This window comes from Anser brachyrhynchus (assembly GCF_964034855.1).
Source record: "Anser brachyrhynchus genome assembly, chromosome: 5".
Lineage (NCBI taxonomy): Eukaryota > Metazoa > Chordata > Aves > Anseriformes > Anatidae > Anser > Anser brachyrhynchus.
Genome location: NC_137699.1, coordinates 28,979,336 through 28,999,947, shown reverse-complemented (window position 1 = coordinate 28,999,947; position 20,612 = coordinate 28,979,336). Strand labels below are relative to the sequence as shown.

Below are 20,612 nucleotides of genomic sequence, written 5' to 3'. Positions count from 1 at the left end.
CTGGAATTGATATCTGCCAGTGTTTCCATTATGTGTCTTCTCATCTCTTAATTAGGAATGTACAGTTTATTGGATAAGAGATATTTGAAAACAAGGCACAATTTATAGCCTCTCTTAACTGAGGGGCATAAGCTTTTTACCATGTCAGATGTCACTTGTCATTCCAGTGCATGTTTGTAGTTTATGAAGTAGGGCTACTTCAGATTGCATTATTGCCTAAACTTATACGCCATAATGCATGCTTGTTGTTCATGTACTGTTGAAAAAGGGCAGCTGTCCATCTCTTCAGAGTAGCTGTAACCAGGAGAAAAATAAACAACATGATTCACATGTGGTTTTTGAACAGTTTGAGACTTGGTGACAGTGTTTAGCTTTGGTTTTGTTCAGTGCTGAAAATTATCATCATCATTGACTGACCTTTGATGGTCTTCAGCAGACTGCTGTGAGCCATACACATTGTGCTTATGTGTAATGAAAGTGCTAGCTCTCTTCTCTAGGTATGTGTTTGAAGAAGTTTTCCTCAGTAGTTCAGGAGGAGAGAAAAAAGGGTGAGTGGCAGACATTAAAAAAACAGACAAGAGTTGCAGGCTGCAAGATCCATGTTTGCTCTAGTCCTGTAGGTATTAAAGCCAGCCATAATCTATAGCCTTATTTAACAAAGAAAACATGCACTTTGGGCAGTAGGCATTAGATACACGAAGCATGCTTTTGAACTTTGGTCCATTTATAAGCATGCAGCATTTTTCTGCTGGTACCTCATCCCTGTTTAAGGATAAGTTGATCAGTGAGGTGCAAAGAATGAGGAAAACTATCTCATTTTCTTTTCTTTTTATGTTTGGAGAAACTAGATCAACAATCAAATAATGTAATTCAGGTGATACCTTGTGGTAAACTGCTTTTATTTTTATTCTTAACAGTACATTCTTTCGGGCTCTGATGACTTCAATTTGTATATGTGGAGGATTCCTCCAGATCCAGAAGCAGGTAAGTTCTGTTGTTTTGGAATTTGGGGGTTTAGGGTGGAGAATGCCTGACAAATACTAGTCTGTTTTTTGAAAAATTGCTGTTTTCACTCAGCCACTGAATCCAGAATTGTTCTGATGAAAGCTGGATGGGGAGAGTTTACGGACACACATAATGTAGTCTCTGGGTAGCAACGGACAATGCTATTTGAATCTGTGATCGTAGTGGTTTTCCTTGTATTTCTTTTCTCTTATAACGATCGTTTAAATCATCTGGATGAACTGACAAAGAGAAAGAGCTGTGGCTGGAGGCAGGGTCTGCCTTTCCTCCTTTGCTTGGTAGACAAGAGTCTACCAGTTCTGCTGCTTCTAAGCCGATCTGAGCTCACTGAAGTACTCAGGATCTGTTACTAAGAAATTTCATCCCCTAACGAAGCTTGCAGCATAAAATGATTCTGGCCTGTTTTATACGGTGCCACCCTCCTTTTCCTCCTACCCCAAAACCCTCCTGCTGAATTCTGACACAGAGCAGGTATGCTCTTGGACGTTCTGGGTGGAGGAGCACTGTAGCTGGTAGAAACGACGATCGCTTATGCTTATTTTTGACCCTTCCCAAGCTGGGGCAGACACAGTAGGCAAGTAGCAGCAGTAACCCAGATCTGCATAGAAGAACAGGAGTGGGGGTGTTAAAGAAAAGCAGCAGTGTGGAATATAACAATGGTGTTGCAAATGCTACACGGTTGGTGCCTGATTTGGTATTGTCTGGTATTGTGTAGGGTTTGGCAATACGACATCATCCATTACTATCTCTAGACCTTATAACATCAGCATCTCTCTTCTGTGGAAACAATTCAAAATACTCTTTCAGAGTGGTGCTGAATCTTTGTTGAAAGACTTAAGACTCCAGGAAAATCCACTTCCATTTCGGTTTTTAATGGCTCTCACAGTTTAAACTCCACATTGTAGTGGTATTAAGCACAACCAAGAGTTCTTTCATGGTCTCAGGTGCTCTAGCGATAGTGAGAGAAAATTACAGTCTGCTTTGGAGGTGAAGTGAAAAGATTTTGTTTTGCTTTCAAAGACCATTAATCACCACTGTGTAATCCACAGCTAAGAGGATGACTAACCTCTAAAAGGTTTGTTTAATGCCAGAGTTTTGAGGAAAATGTCCTTCTAATCTTGGATTGGTTATTTAATGAACATTTAGTGTTGTGGTCCAGAAGTCCTGAAGATGGCCCTGTTAAAAATATCAGTACCTCAGCCTTCTGTCTTTTCTTGAAGGGTTTATAGAGACTTCCCTCTGCTCAGCTTTCCACTTGTATGATTTCCTTCTTCATTTGTTACTATTTCATTTCTAATTATGGAATTTCTTCCTATCTAGAGTAAAAGTTACATACGTTTAAATTAGTTATTTATCTGTATATTTTCTTGTGCACTGTAGTAACATATACAAAATGTAATCCTATACTTATCCTCACTGCATTTATAAATTCTGGATTTGGGTTCTTGTATTTGGCTGTGATGCTTTTGAAAACTTTTTTCCAGACACCTGCAGATGACAAACCTTGTATCTGGAACCTGTGCACAGGGACTGATAGCTGGAATTGTCACAAAACCCTGTCTTATGTGTTTCAGTCAGCTTTTTTGTTTCTGGTTCTTGTAACTTGAGGAAGGGTGTCAGTAAACTTGCAACATTTCAGTTACAAAATTAATTACTTAATGTCAATTGCCATCAGTAATTGCTTAATAGCATCCGAAGATCCTGTTGTAGGAACCTGTATGTCTTAGATAACTGCTCAATTTACATGAGACTTACTGAAAGAGTTTTAAAAAGCTCATGAGTATTGCTTTGATAAACCTAGAAATTTGGTTTCTGTGGCAAATCTCATCAGCCATCCAAGTCACTTGTGATAGTCTTATTGAAGTTCTTCTTTTCTTCATTCAGCCCTTGAAGGATTGGGCTGTTTTTGAATGTGATGAAACATCCTTTTTTAAATCTGGTCCTGTGGTTCATGATAGTTCAGCTGGAGAGCTTGCTCTGCCTCCTTCTTGGAGAAGAAGTCTTGCTATAGGGTATGGAGACCTTAGAAACCTTCTGCTTCAGTGGCAAACTCCTTATTCTCACACCCTAGCTTAAAATAGAAATGTCTTTGGGTCTGTAATCTGAGGGGATGGGATGTGGTTTTTCATTTAAATATTGTACAAACTAGACAGGATGATGTAATGTCCTGTACTGTTGGTTGATATTTTAAATAAAAATATCACCCTGACCGATTTCTATCTTTCCAGCTGAATTCAGACATTGTGTTGCTATAAATATTTATGGTACAAGTCCCTTAAATTATATCAGCTATTAATATAAATAACATAAATAGCAACTTATTTGCAAAAACAAATCTTTTTATAGAGCTGTGTCCTTAAAGACAGCTCTGAAACAGATTGTTTTGGTTACATCCAGGTATAGCAAGCATTAGCTAACTCATGGTTAGCAATATTACTACACAAAAGATGAAGAAGAGTAGAATAGAATACATCAGTCAGACAACTGCAAACTTATTTCACTGTGGAGGAATGCAGTTACCTGTGTTGGTATTGTGCCAGGAAAATGGAACAGATTCTGCTGGTTTTATGGCAAATAATTATAGTTTAGAGGTGTCTTCCCAGTAGGTTGCATTGAGTCATTCCCCCTCAGCTGGAGATTCCTCCAGTGGTTTTGTTCAGATGAATTTTTAAGACAAGATTTATTTGGGAGCTGGGGAAGAGCAAAAGATACTCCCCAAGCTGCTTAGGAAGCTATTCTACTGAAGAGCCTTACTGTCTTCCTCCACAACTTTAGATTGTTCTAAATAAGCCAGGACTTCCAATGCCAAAAAGGAGTTTCTTTTTTTTACCACCTTTTTGTCCTTTCTTGAAGATGGAATAGCTTGTTGGAGGAATTCCACTTCCTCCTCCATCTAAGTACTACCCAGCTTTCCCCTCTTGCCAATCGTGTGGTAAATTTGTTAGCCAACTTCCTCTTTAAAGCACATATTCCATTTTTCTTCAGAGGCAGAGGTTCTAGCACAACAAATACATGGATCTGGTATAAGAAAAGCAGTCCCATGTTTCCATGGCATTTATTTGACTTGAAGGCAAGCTAGAAGTGAGAATAGACATCGGCCCTAAGTGACCTGCCCAGCAAGCCTGTTAAACAGCATAAGCACTTCAGGCAGTATTTAAACCTAACTTCCATAAATACAGCTTCTTAGTAAAGAATCCCCATTCAAGACAGAACCTGACACGTCTTGCGGAGTAATAGAGGGCTTAGAAGGAATTTACATTCCTCACCCACTACTCTGAATCATCTTTGCAACTCAGAGCTTGTCTCTCTTGCTTTTGAAATACTGCTCAAAGATGCTGTGTGAGGGACATGATATTTGTGATAGAGAAGGCAGCTGGCGATCCTTCAGTTTGCATTGTCAGGCTCTTACCAGAGAAAGAAAAACTTGACTAAGTCTGAAAAACTTGACTAAATCAGAACAGCAAACTGCTTCAAAACCTCTTCTTAATTCTGTCTTTAACTGCTAGCAAGAAAGGGCCCATCATTGTGGTCCAGTTACTAAACTAATTGCATCAATTTTGAGCAGAACTGATGCAATTTTTCTTCCTTTTTTTCTTTGGTCATTGTAAATGCAGACGGCTCCTTAGGCTTGAAGAATTCGTCAACAGATCTTTTCATAACATTTGAACCGGGTTATCTCACTTGGGACGGCTTTCCCCACAAGTACTTAGCAGTCCAGGAGTGCTACACCAGGCTCCCCTGATGACTCCTCCAAACCCTCCTTGCAGGGAGGAGAGAGGTCCTTGGCCAGCCCTTGCTGTTCTCACCCCATCTTTGACATGACCAAAGTAAACCTTGCCTGTGCTGCTGAGAAACCTTGAGTTTGCTCTGGCTGCTGCCACAGCTGGACTCAGATTCCTGATCCCACTAGAAGGGATGGTGCAGGGACCTGTGCTCTCTGGGCAAGAGTGTTTGTGTTTAATCTAGCTTCTCTACGGACAGCTCTCTGAGGAGCAAAGCCATCTGCTGGCATGCATTGTACAAAGCAAACGCAGGTGCGTAAGTGACCAGATGGACTTTTAAAGGGGTCTAAACATAATTTGCTGCCCTGACAGAAGCCCTGTATGCTGTGAATGTTTGTTTGCCCGACTGGTGGAAGAACATGAAGCAACATCAGAGTTCTACAACATTCAGCAGTGTTGTTGCTTCCATAGTCTCCCTCTTCCGTGAGCATATCATGACCTCATAGGATTCAAATGCAGGGCTGTGGCCTATGGACTAAATGTGTCCTGTATTATTATTATTATTATTATTATTAATGAAAACTAAATTATTTTTAAGTTAGCTTTCTTTGTAGTGCCAAGTACTACAGTGAAATGCTATGCTATGGCACACTGGCAGCAGCAGCAGATGTCTGGTTCTTCTCAGGAGCTTTCAGCACTTTGAGTAATTCACAAGGCTTGTATGAAGTTATGCATTAGTTTATGGAGCGTCTTTCTACCTTATATGAACAACCAGTGGGACTTCTTTTCAGCGTCCTAGATAGAAAGGACTTCTTTTTAATGAGGTCATTTAATTCCTTTGTTACAGAGACCGTGGAGATTGTTCCTTATCCCAGGAAGTTCTCCAGTACTTTGACTTCTTTTTAAATATTTGGAACAATGCAGCTTCTATTACTTTAGAGACTCTTCCACGTTCTTACAGGATTTCTGCACTAGGGCACTCTTTTGAATAAACGCTTCCCTTTTTTCCTTATTCTCCAGATAATTTGTTCAATTGTTTGTTTTAAATACTGCTACGTGTTATGGAACTTCTCCATGGGAGGATTGCTGTGCAAGTAGCTTGCTTTCCCTTACTATGTTTTCCAGTGTTTATTTGTTTTTTAACTTGGCGGTGTGTACCATCAAACATGTTCTCTATATATGAAATGCTAATTTATTTGCATAAATATGAAAATATGCATAATTAATAATTCGTTAGCATAATATTTTAAATGCATAATAATAAAGCAAGCAAAAATGTACGCCCTTTGACAACTTAGTAGACATCTACTGCTTCTGAGGCATTGTGCTGTTGTTTCCTTCAGTCTGTATTAAAGCCTATAGATACACCATGTTGCCATGGTATTCTTGTCAAGTGTACGTAGAGGAAATCACTTTTTAAAGTGTATATTTAAAATGTACACTTCAGATTTAAGCTCTAACAAGTTGTGGCAGCTGGACAAATATCATAGTAAGATATATTTAGAGAATTTTTTGAGACTTTGAATTGCTCCTCTTTGGTACACCTATTTGCAGGGTGTAGAAGAAGGATTTTCTTGACATTTCCCTTTGTGTATCAAGTAAAAGCAGACCAGCACAGCTAGAACACTAAATCACTAGTCAGAACTGTCTGTAAGCATAACAATTTTTGGAAGGCTTTTCAAAACCAGCTAGTATATCTCCATCCCCTCCTCCAGTGGTTAGAAAGTTAAAAACCTTCTACAATCTGCATAATGAGCCTGTGAAGAATTTTAAACATGTTTTTTTTTTCTTTCATAGTACCAACATGTATGCGAGCTAAATCCATGACTTTTGTATAAATACTGTGTGTACAAGTGTGGTAACTATCTAAGAATATGAAAGCTGTCATGCTAAACCAGTTGCAAGACCTGTGCATGCCACTAAATTTGAAAGCAACACCCCCCTCCCAAAAAAAAAGCTAACTTCAAAAGCAAAATTTTGAGTTTTTTTGTGATAACAGAAGCGAAACAATGGAAATAAAAATGCCAGTTTAAGTGAAGACAGCAAAAAGAAAAATAAATAGAAATCATTACATATAAAAATGGAAGATGGCATCAGGAATTTGAGCACTTGGTGGCCAACCTCAACTTAATGCAGAGATTATTTTTATTTTTTTGGCAGCAGACGTGAGCAAACTCGACTCACGCTGTGAGACGGCTAGAAGCTGTACAGCTGCAGCTAAGCCTCTGCTGAGCCTGGACTGTTGAGGCCTGCTGAGAGACCAGGGGGATTCCAGACAAGTCTGGACACAAGCATGTCTGCCACGTAGATACTCGTGTAATATGATATCGGCTTTGCTGGACGACTATGAAGGGGAGAGGATAAGGATGAGAAGGATAAGGATGGAGAAGAAGGCTCTGCATTAAGCATTGATTTAGAGACATCACCAAAGCATATAGGAGTTGATAGACTCAAACTGCATCAGGCAAGGGAGTTCTCCAAAACCAAGAGTCTGGGTCAGTCTCTTACATTTGACACAAAAATTATCAAGGCATTGCTGGAGTCAGTACTTCTCATTTTAAATTATTAAAACCTTTCTTACTACTGGAAAAAACTGTGCTAAACTGCGGTTCCACTAATCACAAAGCTCTTGGGGACTTTTCCTGTAATTGGCAGTTAGTTATTTTAAGGGGCTTTGTAGGGAAGTTCACTCTGGCGCATGTTCGAGTGTTGTGCTTCCTCTTTGCTATTAACAGTGTGAAAGGACCTATTAGAGCAAGTCCAGAGGAAGGCCACGAGGATGATCAGAAGGCAGGAACAGCACCTCTCCCATGAAAACAGGCCAAGGGAGTGGGGGTTGTTCAGCCTGAAGAAGAGAAGGCTCAGGGGAGACCTAATTGCGGCCTTCCAGTACCTAAAGTTGGCCTACAGGAAAACTTGAGAGAGAATCTTTGTCAGGGACTGTCATGATAGGACAACGAGTAATGGCTTTAAACTAAAAGAAAATAGATTTAGATTAGGTTTTAGGAAATTCTTTACTCAGAGGGTGGTGAGGCGCTGGAACAGGTTGCCCAGAGGAACGGTGGATGCCCCATCCCTGGAGGTGTTCAAGGCCAGGTTGGATGGGGCTTTGGGCACCTGATCTAGCAGAAGGTGTCCCTGCACATGGCAAGGGGAGTGCAATTAGATGATCGTTAATGTCTCTTCCAACCCAAAGCATTCTATGATTCTGTGATTTTTAATTTAGAGAACTTCAATGTTAAAGCAGAAGGCTTTGGAGTTTCTTCGCACTTTCTGAATTTGAATATGGCCTAGGGAGAGCTGTGTTCTAGACATGGCATGCCGTGTACTTTTCATCCAGTGCTCTTAGTAAATTTATAAACATTTGAAGTTTCAGAAGACAGTTGTGACATTAAATAACTGTTATCACTGTTCTACTAGTGAAGTAATTGTGGATTAATTCATACTGCTTCTGGTCCCAGAAGAGGCCAGTGACTAACTTTGAAATGCAGCCCATTATAATTCTTTATTTGCTCATTGTTTTCTCTAACTTCAGATTATTTTCTAAGTGTTTCATTAGGTATATTTCTTGCTTTCTATGGAATTCAGGCAGCTGGAGTCCACAGATAGTTAAAACTTTTTTTCGCCATTACTTACAGACTTGGAAACGTTTCCTAAGCAAATTGCCTCTTCACTACTGAGGCCCTCTTCCCTGGAACATTTGTCTGCTAGGTCAAGATAAATGTGTTGAGAACTGGACTTGATGTAACCATCTACAGTTGGCTTGATAGATGCAGTTGGATTGACAAGTGTGATTTGGCTGGAAGGAATGCTGTGGGAGTAGGGCAACTTGCCATCAGCCACAAACGTGGTCGTGAATGTCTAACCAGGGCGAGCAGAGTGAAAGGGTGTGAGGAACCTCAAGAAAAGGAAACGGAAATCAAGAGTCCAATCTGACATTTAATGAACTTGCTCTCGAATCAGTTATTTACTAGTCAATTTTGCTTACCCTGGTGAAATCTTGCTGGAATGGCTGAAGGCCAAACTTGTCTTTGTAGAACCTTTGCACAAAATACAGGTGTGCTCGGATAAGCGTACTCAGATAAGAGAACTATTCCAGGTAGCTCAGTCTCAGAGTAGTTCTGGTGAATGTACCTTGAAGTTAACTGGAATGATCTCCCTTTCAAGATCATTGAATTTTAAATGTCTTCACTTTATAGACAGTCTTTAAAATTTTTTTCTTTCTTTTGCTCGCCATCTCTCTTCCCTTCTCAGGCATGTTATCTTTCTATTCCAAAGTGCCTGCAAAAATTGATCTGTACAAATAGAACACTTCCCAGAAGCTGTGAAGGTCTGTTTGCAGATAGGTTTGAGATTTTTAGGGGTTGGATAACTCTTCGTTTCTGAATCATCATCATTGTTTGTACGCATCAGTCTGGTCTGTAGACTGTAGTTGAGTGGAAGGGATGGAGTACTTCTAAGAGGAGAGGGGTGAACAGAAGCTCGCAAGCTGTGGTTCTTTGTCATTTATGTAACCTAACAAATGGAAGGTGATAGAGAAATACCTTTTCTTCATCTTTTTATTTTTTGACCATTTTGTCCTGCTACCCTTCAGTGTTAATGCAAGCTTTTCTTCTGGAAGCATATATTGTGGAGAACTCTGACTTCCTGCTTCAGAAGACAGGTGGTTCAACATTGGGTTTAGAGTTCAAACCAGCAGCTATTTCAGAAGAGAGCTCCTCTTGAGGACAAAGAAGGATAGCAAACACTTGCAGCAAGAAGAAGCACTTATGTTAAAACTTTACATATGCATATCAGTTTACATATACATAAAGTATACTTTTTCAGTATTAAGATGACTATAAGTAGCACATAAGCTACTGAAGTGATTTTTAACCTATAAGGTACGCTTATGACCTTTCAAGTTGTAAGTAGCAAGATTGTTTTCCTCTGAAGTGGTTTTCAGTTTTTACCTCCAATCTTCTAAAAGTCTTGGTTTCTTTCATTTATACTGTTAATCATAGCATGCTGATTGACTCGTTTATTCAGATATGAAAGTATGCTTTCTAACAAATTAATCGTTTTATTTACATGAATAATACATAATTTGTGGATATATATTAAAAAAATACTGTGTGACAGTTTCTTGCTTTGGTGTATAGGCTTATAAGAGTCAATAACTCAGCTTCTGTTTTGAGTTTTACAATTACTACAAAAGTATTCTGCTTCAGTCAATTCTCTCCCTTGTGGAAGAGAATGCTATAACTCACTGGTCAGATTTGTTATTCAGGTCCCTCTTTAAGCTTGATTCACAGAAATATGAGTTGTTATAGATCCTGGTCTAGAGAAGACTGTACTAAGTCTAGCTGTATATATCGTGACGCAGGTTAGTAGCCCTGAAGGTTTCCTATCCATCTGACTAGAGTTAATTGTGACAACAATGAATTGCTGATTTAAAAAAAAATAAAAAATAAAGCTATTACAAAGTCAACTTCTTTATTTGTCTCTGCTTCGCATTCACAGACTGAGTAGTGTCATGCCTTAGGCACTATGGTTTCACTGGTGATTTCATAAAATATGTATGTTGCTCTTATTCACATACTTGTCCTGTTGGGTCAAAAACCTTCTTTGTTTGTTTAGATAGTTGAACTAAAGCTAGCTTCCAAGTCATAATTTGCAGGAAGGATGCTTTTCATCAAACTTGCAGCTTTTCATAGGGGCATTACTCATAAATTTGGAATTCTGCAGCCAACACAGGCCTTAAGTGTTGTAGAATAAAGCTGAAGCACATTGTCAAATATAATATGACTTTAAATTATTATGAATGAAAGCAATATGGAAACTTAATTATTCATTTCAGCTGTCCTTGTTTTTCCCCTAGGTGGCATTGGCAGGGTTGTCAATGGTGCTTTTATGGTATTGAAAGGTCATCGGTCAATTGTAAACCAAGTCCGGTTTAATCCTCACACTTACATGATCTGTTCATCTGGCGTTGAAAAGATTATAAAGGTAAGATTAATCATCAGAAAATGTGTTCTTTCAGTAATTCAGAAAGGAGTGCTTTGTTTTGCTCAAATTATTTGCATCATTCATACCCCACACCCATCCAGTCTTCCCATTATCTTCTTTTCTAAGGTGTTATGTCTCATTAGCTGGCTAAGCTGATGCAATCCATGGGCATTTCAACTTTAAACTCCATTTCAGTTTTAAAAGTTTTAGAGATAAGGGATAAGATCATGATTTCATGGATTTTTGTACCTTGACAAAAGGATATTTTTTTTCCCCACCTTAATTCTGTATGTTGCTGAAGTACCATACAAACTTAGGAGAGTTAGATAACAGCCATAATATGCCATCTCCTAAGACTTCAGTGAAAAAATTTTGCAAATTTTCTCTGAATGGTACAGTTGACCCATAGCATAGCCTGACCTAGCTGAACTTGGCACAAATACTGCTTCAGGGGCCCTTTTATAATTTTTGTATGCACCTCTGGATTAGATCAATTCAGCATACCTTTCTGTGGCTTTCTTCTGAATCATGTAACAATTTATATTTTTTTAGAAAGTTTCTGTCTTGTTATGTGGAATGTAAAGAGATGGCAAACTCTGTTATGCTCTGATATTTTTTTTTTCTTAAAAGACAGCTGATATTGTGGGAGCAAGGCAGAAACTTTTTTTTTTCGATTTTTAATAACAGAGGTTGAGAGCAGAGAGATGGGATTTTTCTACACTAATGCACTTTGCATTCCGCATGCTATAGAAATTTTGCTATTATTTATGTCTGTCAACAAGAGGAAAAAAAACAGAAGAATTTAATTTTTAAGTAGGATAATAAGAACTAATGCTGCTTCTACACTTTTCTTGAATGACTTCATAAAGGTCTTACCTGCATATGGCTATAAATAAGGTCATTTATTTCTGTGAAGAGTAAATAAATTCTTTAGTAAACTACAAGTTGACTGAAAGAACTTGTCCTGCCAAGGGTCTGCAAATTATGGACCAGAACTGGACAAAATAGTGGGACCATGGCCCAGCGTCCAGCTGCATCACTTGCTTTACAGCTACTATCAACCTTTGGTATCTGGTCCTAGTTCAACTTTTCTTCTCTTCTGTCTTCTAATGGTACTTTAGTTTGTTTTTCTATGTTTTACTTCATTTGTGTCCCTAGGACAGGTTTGTATGCAAATATCTTGATCACAAATCTGTCGGTTAACAGGCTTTGAACAAAAGAGCATTGAACAGTCTTAGCACCTCACTGATTTTTTCAATTTCCAAGCAGCCAGTCTGCCACTGTTTAAAAGCAGTTTAGCCAGAGCAATCCATTTGCTTTGGGAATTTGATTCACACAGTCTCAAGGCTCCCTTTTGGACTTCAGATCTGCTGACCCTTCGCCCTATGAATCCTTCCTGCGTGAGTGTGCTTAGACTATTGGATTAGCATTGGTTTAAACATCCCCTGTGTTGCTTTTGTGTACTTCTGCTAGGGTTTTTCTGTTTTGTTTTGTTGGCTTTTTTTTGCCTAGTGATTAAAAGGTTAGTTTGATTAAGGGTCCAGTCACAGGTTGTGTAACTCTTTGAAAGACATCTCTGCTTGAATGCTTCCTTAAAAGCGAACACCCGTGGTGTCACAGAATGTGCCGTGCATCTTGTGTAGCTGCTTTGAGCAGTCCCCAAACATTGCAAACCAGAGAAAATCAAGGGAAAGGTGTAGGAAGTTTTAGAGAGCCTGAAGTTCTTATACTTCTGTTGTATGCTGTTTTGGCTCAGCTTGTAAAGCATGTTGTTTGGTGCTCGGGTTGTTTTAAGGCTCATACCTCGTTTGTTCTGCATGGCTTTACTGTTTGTTGTTTACTCAGACCGTGCCTTCAGTTTTGCAGGTGACCATATGGTGGTTTTCTTCTTCATTCCAACTACTTCTGAGGACAGGCTGGACACTAGTAACAGCCACTGTCAGTAGGGCAAAACAGGAGAAACAACACCAGCAGTTCTGAGAGACTCTTGGGTCTGCCTGGTGCAAAGGTGCAAGAGCAGCCTGAGGAGAGAGACCTTGCAGGGGCAGGGAAAAATGTGGCTGGATTGAGGAGTGAGGGAGCAAGGAAGAGAGCATCCACGTGGGGAAATAGAGGAGCAAAGGTGGTGGTGGCTGGCAGGAAGGTGAGGGAAGTGGCAGATTGAACACCTGAGAGAGAAAGACAACTTGAAAACCAGTGGAAGAGGGCTGTTTACTGCATTAAAAACAGCCGAGTCCTTCCCTTGTATGGCTGTCTTTCTCCCACGCAAATGCTTGAAGCGCTTGCCTGGAGAAGTTGAGATGACAAGAGGAAGATCCATAAATAAAAACTGTTGCTAGTATTTTAATTTTTTTAATCATCTCCTTAAGAAGTGTCCTTCCTTCCACTGTCCTTCAGGTATCTTTTAAAGATCTCTCTGGAATTAAGTCATAGGAGATAACTTCATGAGGGTCGTCTGGTGTTCCATTCCCTCAATTGCAGAAACTCTGTGATGAATTAAAATGTGGATGCAAGTAGTCGGTTTGTCTGAGCCCTTATTTTTCAGACTAGCTGGCCTAATTTTAGTTCTTGTAGAAGTGAGGAACTGATAGCACCAGCATCAAGGCGTGATACAGACAAGCCATTCAATAATGCCATGTGCTTCTGCCAACACACTTGCTATTTTAATGCTGATTGCAAATGAGATACAAATTCATCTCAGGCCTAGCCCTGCTGAAACGAATAACATTCGCAAGAATGATTTTGACCTTTTTGGTTATCGTATTTTGCTTTATTTAATTTCATAGTAAGGCACCTGCAGGAATTTAATTCAATAATTCAGTATTTTAAGGTTTGATTTCTACTAGGAGTGGGGATACAGTGGTTAAGCTGGAGTGTGTGTATGTGTGTGTTAATATTCAAGTGAGGAGGCTTTAGAAACCTAAAATTATAGTCAGCAAGCTGATTAATAAAGGATACTTGAAGCCTTGACTCCGGATACGTATGCTGGACCCAAATAAATCGTTCATTGCCGCCAATTTTGAAAACCTGAATCTCAGAAACATACTATGGGAAAGCACAGCTGCGAACTAAAAGTGTCATTTTGCTGAAAGCATTTGCCACTATGGCTAAGCAACATAAAATAGAAAAAAATACTACTTTTTCCTCAGTTAAGTATAAGAAGTTGGGATGTGCTGGCAGGAAAATGAGTTGCACTACAGGAGAAATAAACGAAGCTTTCCCTCCCTCTAATGCGTGGGGCTTAGAGGAGGGCCATGGAGAATTATACAGTTAGAAGGCAGTTCCAGAAAAGGTAAAATGGATGAAGTGTGTAAGGATTTTTAGAAAGAAATACTATTTTGTGTCGGAAATGGAATACTGCCTAATTTTGAGGGCAACTGTATATCAAGGACAGCAGAGTCTACTGGCCTTTGTTGCTATGGTGACAGATGAATGTCATTGTGGCTAGCTGCCTTTGCCTAATGAGATAATCTAATGTAGCTGGCTTTAATTATTCTCATGCTAACAGCATAACTATTTCTCTTTAAAATTTTGGTGGTTTGCCACCACGGAATACAAGAAATTCAAAGATGCTCGCAGAGGCATCTCTGCTGAAATAGCGAACCAGTTTTGTACTCCCTTTTTCTGTTATTGTTCCTATTTTTATATCTGTACTTGGGGCATCAGTGACTAATATTCAGCTCCTTAATCCTCTGACAAGGAAAGAACTTCTTGATAGATGGTTGCTTCAGTGGGATGAGCTGCCAACTTATTTTCTCCAACTTGCTCACATTCTTCCCTGACATGGCATCAGTCAGAGGATGAGAAAAAGGCAAATGCATGCCATTTACAAGGAAGCCCATTTCAGATGCCACAGACAGAGAACTGGACAAATTGCTGTCAATTTAAAGACTTCCCAGTTTTGCTGAGGAAAGAGTCTTTTGATTTCTTTCTGGGACTCTGGCATGCCCTTCTACTCCCTCGTTGCAAAATGCCTAAAAAGTATGGACATCAGTCTCCAGTGGGATCTGATCCTGTGCAAACTGTACCAGCAGGCATTCGTGGGGATAAATGCTGAATTCCCCCCGACTTCCCCTTTTTATGTACTCCCTATTGAGAGTACACAAACCCATCTCAGAAGGGAAAAAGCCCCAGTATGGACTTCTTAGTTATCTTTTCGATATTTAACACTGATTTATTTTTTCTGATGCTTGCCGAGTGAGCAGAAAGATCTCGTAGCAACATAAGGATGTGGAATCTCAATGCTCACTTTTTATACCTTTTTAGATGACTCTTCATCAAAAAAAGGACCTTTCTCAGACTGACTTCAGAGCAGACAATCTCTCCTCCACTTACATTGATTCATGCAGAATCTAAGAGTTTGTTAATTCTCTTGCTTAAGAAAAAAAGTCATGACAAAATCCAGGGGCTAACTTGCAATGGTATTGCGTGTCCAAGAATATTTAAAACTTGTTCTCTTCTTAAAAGTAAATATTGTCCAGGCAAAACTGCACCTGAAGGAGATTCAGGAATCCTTCTTTGGAACAGAGACAAGAGAAACAGAGGAAATTTGTCATCCCAAGCAGGGGGGCGGAAACAGGAAGCTGCTGTGATGAGCAGGCCTTCCCTTCACAAGTTGGAAACTTAGGACAATTCTACATTCAAGATGCAAAAACATATATGAGATGTTGAACTGGATGGCGAAAAATGTTCAGAACAAAAGTTTCATAAAACATAGTGATCAGTCTAATGCCACTAGGTCTGTCTGCCTGAGGAAGGGGAATGCCAGCCTGCTTGTCCAGGCACACAGCATGAAGCATTTACAAGGAGGTGTATGCTTGCTGACCACAAGAAGCTGTGATCTACTTGCTGAAATGCTCAAGTTTGGGAGAACTCTAGAATTAAGGTTACCTTTACATCTTAAATTTGGCTGCACCGAACAAGTAGCTGCAAGATAACTTATTTTGGTTTTCTTCAAATATTAAAGGTATAAGATCTTGCTGTACAATAGTGAAAACCTCCGTGAATACAGAATTACTGGATCCTCATGGGCTTTTTTTATTGTGCTTGTCATGGTACTATGAGATTGAATGTGCTAACTTTGCATCCATGAGATGAGTGCTGATTATCCCATTTACAGAAGCAAAACACTCTATTTGTTAGTGATTTTGTCTACTTGGAACGAAACTTGTCTAATTTCTATTGGGAAAAGAGTTGGATGTTTTTGTCGAGGTCTATCCCAAAAGACCAATCTAGAGTAGGTAGCTGGCATAGAAAAATATTCTGTGAGTTTATTAGCGTGGTTAAACCAACGCATGACTGAAATCAGATATTGTATCAGAACACGAAAGCTGCCTTGTGGATAAGGTACCTATAGCTCTGCCCCCAGTAAGTGTTGTGCATGAGATTAGCAATGACCTAGAGGAAGGTGGTGGTAGTCGTCCAAATAAATGTTTCAATCGTGTTGTCCCTGAATCTGTGAGTAAAACTGAGAAAGGTGAGGAGATCCATTGTTACGTTTGCTATGGATTAGCAGTTTCTTAAGGATAGAGGTGGATCTTCCTTGGGGCACTTTTTTTTTTTTTTTCAGTTTTTCCTTCGTACTAGGAAAACTGAGGGGATAATAGACTGAGAGCGCAGTCAAGGCTGTTGATATTGGTGAAATCATTTCATTTTGCAGTATTACTACCTCTTCCCACTTCAAAAATAGCTTTCAGTAAAGCTCTTCTCCTTCACCTTTCCCCACTAACTGAGCCTGCTGTTGCATCTTGAGAGGATGTTGGATGCTTTCTTTCCTCCTCAACAGTTCTCTAAAGGGAGTAGTGCAAGACAGCTTCTCACCTCCATACATTCAGCTCCCTGCCTGCTGATCAGGTGTGACTGACTGTGCAGCTGGATGAAATGTTACTCTGCATCACTGGCACAAGCAACTCCGGTTTCCTGGGAAACAAGTGCCTTCATCCTTCATTAGTGCTAAGACTATACTGTAGGCAACAAACTATTCTTACAGTTAGTGAGTAAGCATCACCTATTACATAAAAATAGAGCCCTGCAATTTGGGAAGAATTACTACACGCTGAAATATTGAAACGGCGGATAATCTGCAGTGCGAGAGCTCTTAGATTTCTGGATGGTTGAAGAAGATGCAGGAAGGACACGTTTGTAAAGGGGGAAAAAATCTCTGGAATAATTGTGAATGTGGGTCTAAGGGGTAAACATGAATAAAAAAATCTGCAACTTGCAGCTGTTATTAGTATTTTCTCTACTGTCTTATTTCAAATGCTTTAGTAGTTTATGAAGTCAAAGCTGTGTGTATCTTATTTTATTTTTTATTTTCTGTTACAGATCTGGAGTCCTTACAAACAGCCTGACTGCACAGGGGATCTAGATGGTAGGATTGAGGATGACTCGCGTTGCCTCTACACTCACGAAGAGTACATCAGTCTCGTGTTGAACAGTGGTAGTGGTTTGTCACACGATTACGCCAACCAGTCAGTCCAGGAAGACCCACGGATGATGGCCTTTTTTGACTCCCTGGTGCGCCGGGAGATCGAGGGCTGGAGTTCTGACTCGGACAGCGACCTCAGTGAGAGCACCATCCTGCAGCTCCACGCGGGAGTAAGCGAACGCTCTGCTTACAGCGAGTCGGAGTCCTCGGCCTCTTTGCATCACTCCCCGCCGCACGCGGCCGAAGAGTCTGATGAAACTGCCTATAACTTAAGGGCCTTAAGATCAGCTGAATCCCCCTCGGCCAGAGAAGACGTGGCTTCCCGTCAGCAGAGGCTGTCTGCACTGCGGAAGTATCAGGATAAACGTCTCCTGGCCCTCTCCAATGAGTCTGATTCTGATGACAATACCTGCGAGGCAGAGCTGGATACAGACCTCTTCCCACGGCCACGATCCCCGAGTCCTGAGGAGCACGAGTCTAGCAGTTCCAGCAGCAGCAGCAGTACGGAAGACGAAGAGGAACTGAACGAACGACGCACATCTATGAGGCAACGCAACGCGCTGAGGCGCAGACAGAAGGTGCAAAAGGAGGAAAGGACTAACACTAACACAGAGAACGTGACCCCTTACATAGGTGAGGATATCTATGATTACCCCCAGATCAAAGTAGATGATCTTTCTTCTTCGCCAGCTTCTTCACCGGAAAGGAGTTCAGCCAACAAAGAAGTCCTCAAAGAAAGGACCTCTCCTTGTTCAGACAGTGAATCAGTGGAGAGAAAGATTTACAAAGCCTACAAATGGCTGCACTATTCGTACATATCATATTCGGCTAATAAAGATGGTGAATCCTCCAGAGGAGATGGGGAGAATGATGAAGGGAAACCAGGAACTAGTGGAAGGCACAGTACAGCACACGCGCTAAATAAGGAGGATGCTAGGAACTTGAGTTCAGTGGTTCCTCAAGGTTCCCCAGCTCTTTCTGCTGAAAGCCACAACAAAGAAACTTTAAAGGAATGTGGTTTGGTAGAAAATTCTAGTAATGGTCAAGCTCATGAATGTGACAATCATCGGCGGGTGGAGAGTCAAGAAAACACATCTGAAGACACTACCAGTGGGGGTATAGAGCATTCTTTTGAGACTAAAAAGCTCAATGGAAAAGCTAACTGCAAAGGGCTAAATAGTTGTACCGAAGAGCCTTGCCTTCAGACTGCCGGACTTGTGGAACAGAAAAACAGTCAGAACTGTCAACCAGCACCAAGCCATCACTCGCTGGTCCCTCCGTTCTCCGCCGTTGCCATCTGTAGCATGTCAGGTCACTGCTCCAGAAACCAGACTGATGACAGTGAGGAGAGGAGCCTCGACACCTCCTGTGTTAACCACAATAACGGCCACTTGCATCTTCGCCCTTCGTGCTTCAACAACGGACAGAGTTTTGGAGAGCAGGAGGCTGTGATTCAAGGACTACAGGTGCGCTCAAACGCTGACAATGGCAACCTTGCGCAGGTGGGTGTGACCTTGCACAAAGACTGCTGCCTGTCTGAAATGGACTCCAACAGCTACAACGTGAGCACAAGAGAGGATACTGCTGACTTGCATCCTGCAGGCAGTGAGAGCACTCAGTCTCTCGGAGGACTGAAAAGACACAGAGCGGAGCTGGAAGATGCAGATTCAGAGAATTCATCCTTAGAAAAGAAGTTAAAAACATGATAAATGCAGATGTCTGTCGTAGTGTGCACTCAAAAAAAAAAAAGGAGAGGGAAAAAAAGAAAGTATTAAAGGCACATAGAGCTTGGGTCTGAAATGTTGCGTTTGATTCTCCATTCCATTCTTCAGTGGGTCTGTTTTAGATTGCCAATGGTTCATGCTGTATAAAAATCCAACTTACTCCTTAATGAGACTGAGTCTAGTGTACCCATACAAGGTTCTGTTTAAAGTAAATCCTTATTAAGACGGTTGACTGAATTATTCTTGTGTGAACATGTGTCGTTTGTTCAGCCAGCCAACCAGGATGGCTGCTTTAAGTTTTAATTGTTCTTCTTAGAAGGAATTTTTCCATTCTGACACTTATTACGCATTACAGGCTGAAAAATGATTGAATTAGATCACCCTGGTGGTAGCTTGGGGTGTGTTTCTTGTTGAGGAAAACGGGGAATAAACCTTTCTGGCCCCTTTATTCTACTTCAGGAACTAAAGAAATGCAGCCCTTAGGGGAGGATGTTTTCAGAGCTTACTGATACCTTTAGAGATGATAGTTCATAAAGCACTTGCTTCTGATACAGTTCAGTGACATTATTTTTATGCCAACAGAAAAGCTATAGGAAATAAGCCTCTTTCCAAAATCAACTTTAGACTGTTCCCATGGTGACATTCAATTTTGTGGGTTTTGTAAAAGAAAGGAACTGAGTAACACAGTGTCATCATTACAGTGAAATGTGATTGTTTGGCAAGAGGCGGGTGTTGTGCTGCAGGCCTCGCTCTAACCAAGGGTATCAGAAGTCAGGCATTGAAGCATGCCTTTCCGCGAGCTTAACGCACAAAGGTTCGGTGTTGTTATTACTCAGAATACGGCTCTGAGGGCTGGGATGTATCCTGACTGTGCCTTCCCCCTCCCGGGTGTGCTTACTTTTGGGAGGCAGCGGGCCAAGGAGGAAACAGTGGATGGAAGGATGGATGTTGTGAGTGGTGCCTGTTAACAGCAGCACTCGGTAGGGTCTGGAAACTGCTCCTGAAGCTGCTTAGCTCGAAGCTCAGCCTAGGCTGGCGTTGGAGGTCAGGGCTGGTTTTCTCCCACTGTGCAGCAGGTACCTACCATTGCAGGTGGGCACAGGGGTTCCACCTCAGCCAAAGGGGTGGGGTGCGTGTGCGTGTAGGAGAGCTTCGGAGGTGGCCCCAGGTGTCAGTGTGCCAGGACTCGGAGTTGGGCAGCCTGGCTCACTCGTCGTGGGGGATCAGTGTTTATGGACCAGCACGGGGGTCGTCCTCGTCCTGGCATGCTTTGGTCGGCAGAGTTGCTCCTGCTCCTGTAGCAGCGAGGTAAGAGGAGTCAGTGAGCAGAGGGAAAAGGAACCACGTATAAAGGACGTGATGATGTGTTTGTGCCCTGCAGTGCCGACAAGGGAAAGGTGCTGCTTTGACCCTAGTGGCTGTTACAGGCTTTCAAGCCCAGTAGTGACAAAGGGCTAGCTGGTGTTAAGGAGCAGGGGAGTAAGGAGTAGGGGACTTCCTGCTTTAGATAGGACGCTAGCAGTACAGGGTTATAGAGGAGTGTCTCAGGATAATTATCTCACGTAGACGGCTACCTGGTACGTGGGGAAAGAAGCAAGATGCCCTGTTAAAACATGAAAGTAAAGGAGAACTTTGGAAAGGATGCTGGGAGGGAAAGGGGATGGGAGGAAGGGTAGTCGTAAGCTGAAAAACTTTGTGCTACAATTGCTGTGTGCGGTAGGCTGTTTT

General features: G+C 41.1%; 1 protein-coding gene across 4 annotated transcripts in view; it reads left to right on the top strand.

Annotated features, from left to right (window-relative positions):
* DCAF5 (DDB1 and CUL4 associated factor 5) overlaps positions 1-19,122 on the top strand; it is a 70,160-nt gene extending 51,038 nt beyond the window's left edge. For all 4 annotated transcript variants that reach the window (XM_080595389.1, XM_080595392.1, XM_080595391.1 and 1 more), the window contains 3 exons: positions 918-984; positions 10,606-10,733; positions 17,058-19,122. In XM_080595389.1, coding sequence (XP_080451515.1) covers positions 918-984; positions 10,606-10,733; positions 17,058-18,866 — 2,004 coding nt within the window. In that variant the 3' untranslated portion in view covers positions 18,867-19,122. The remainder of the gene's footprint in view (positions 1-917; positions 985-10,605; positions 10,734-17,057) is intronic.
* Positions 19,123-20,612: the final 1,490 nt, after the last annotated feature.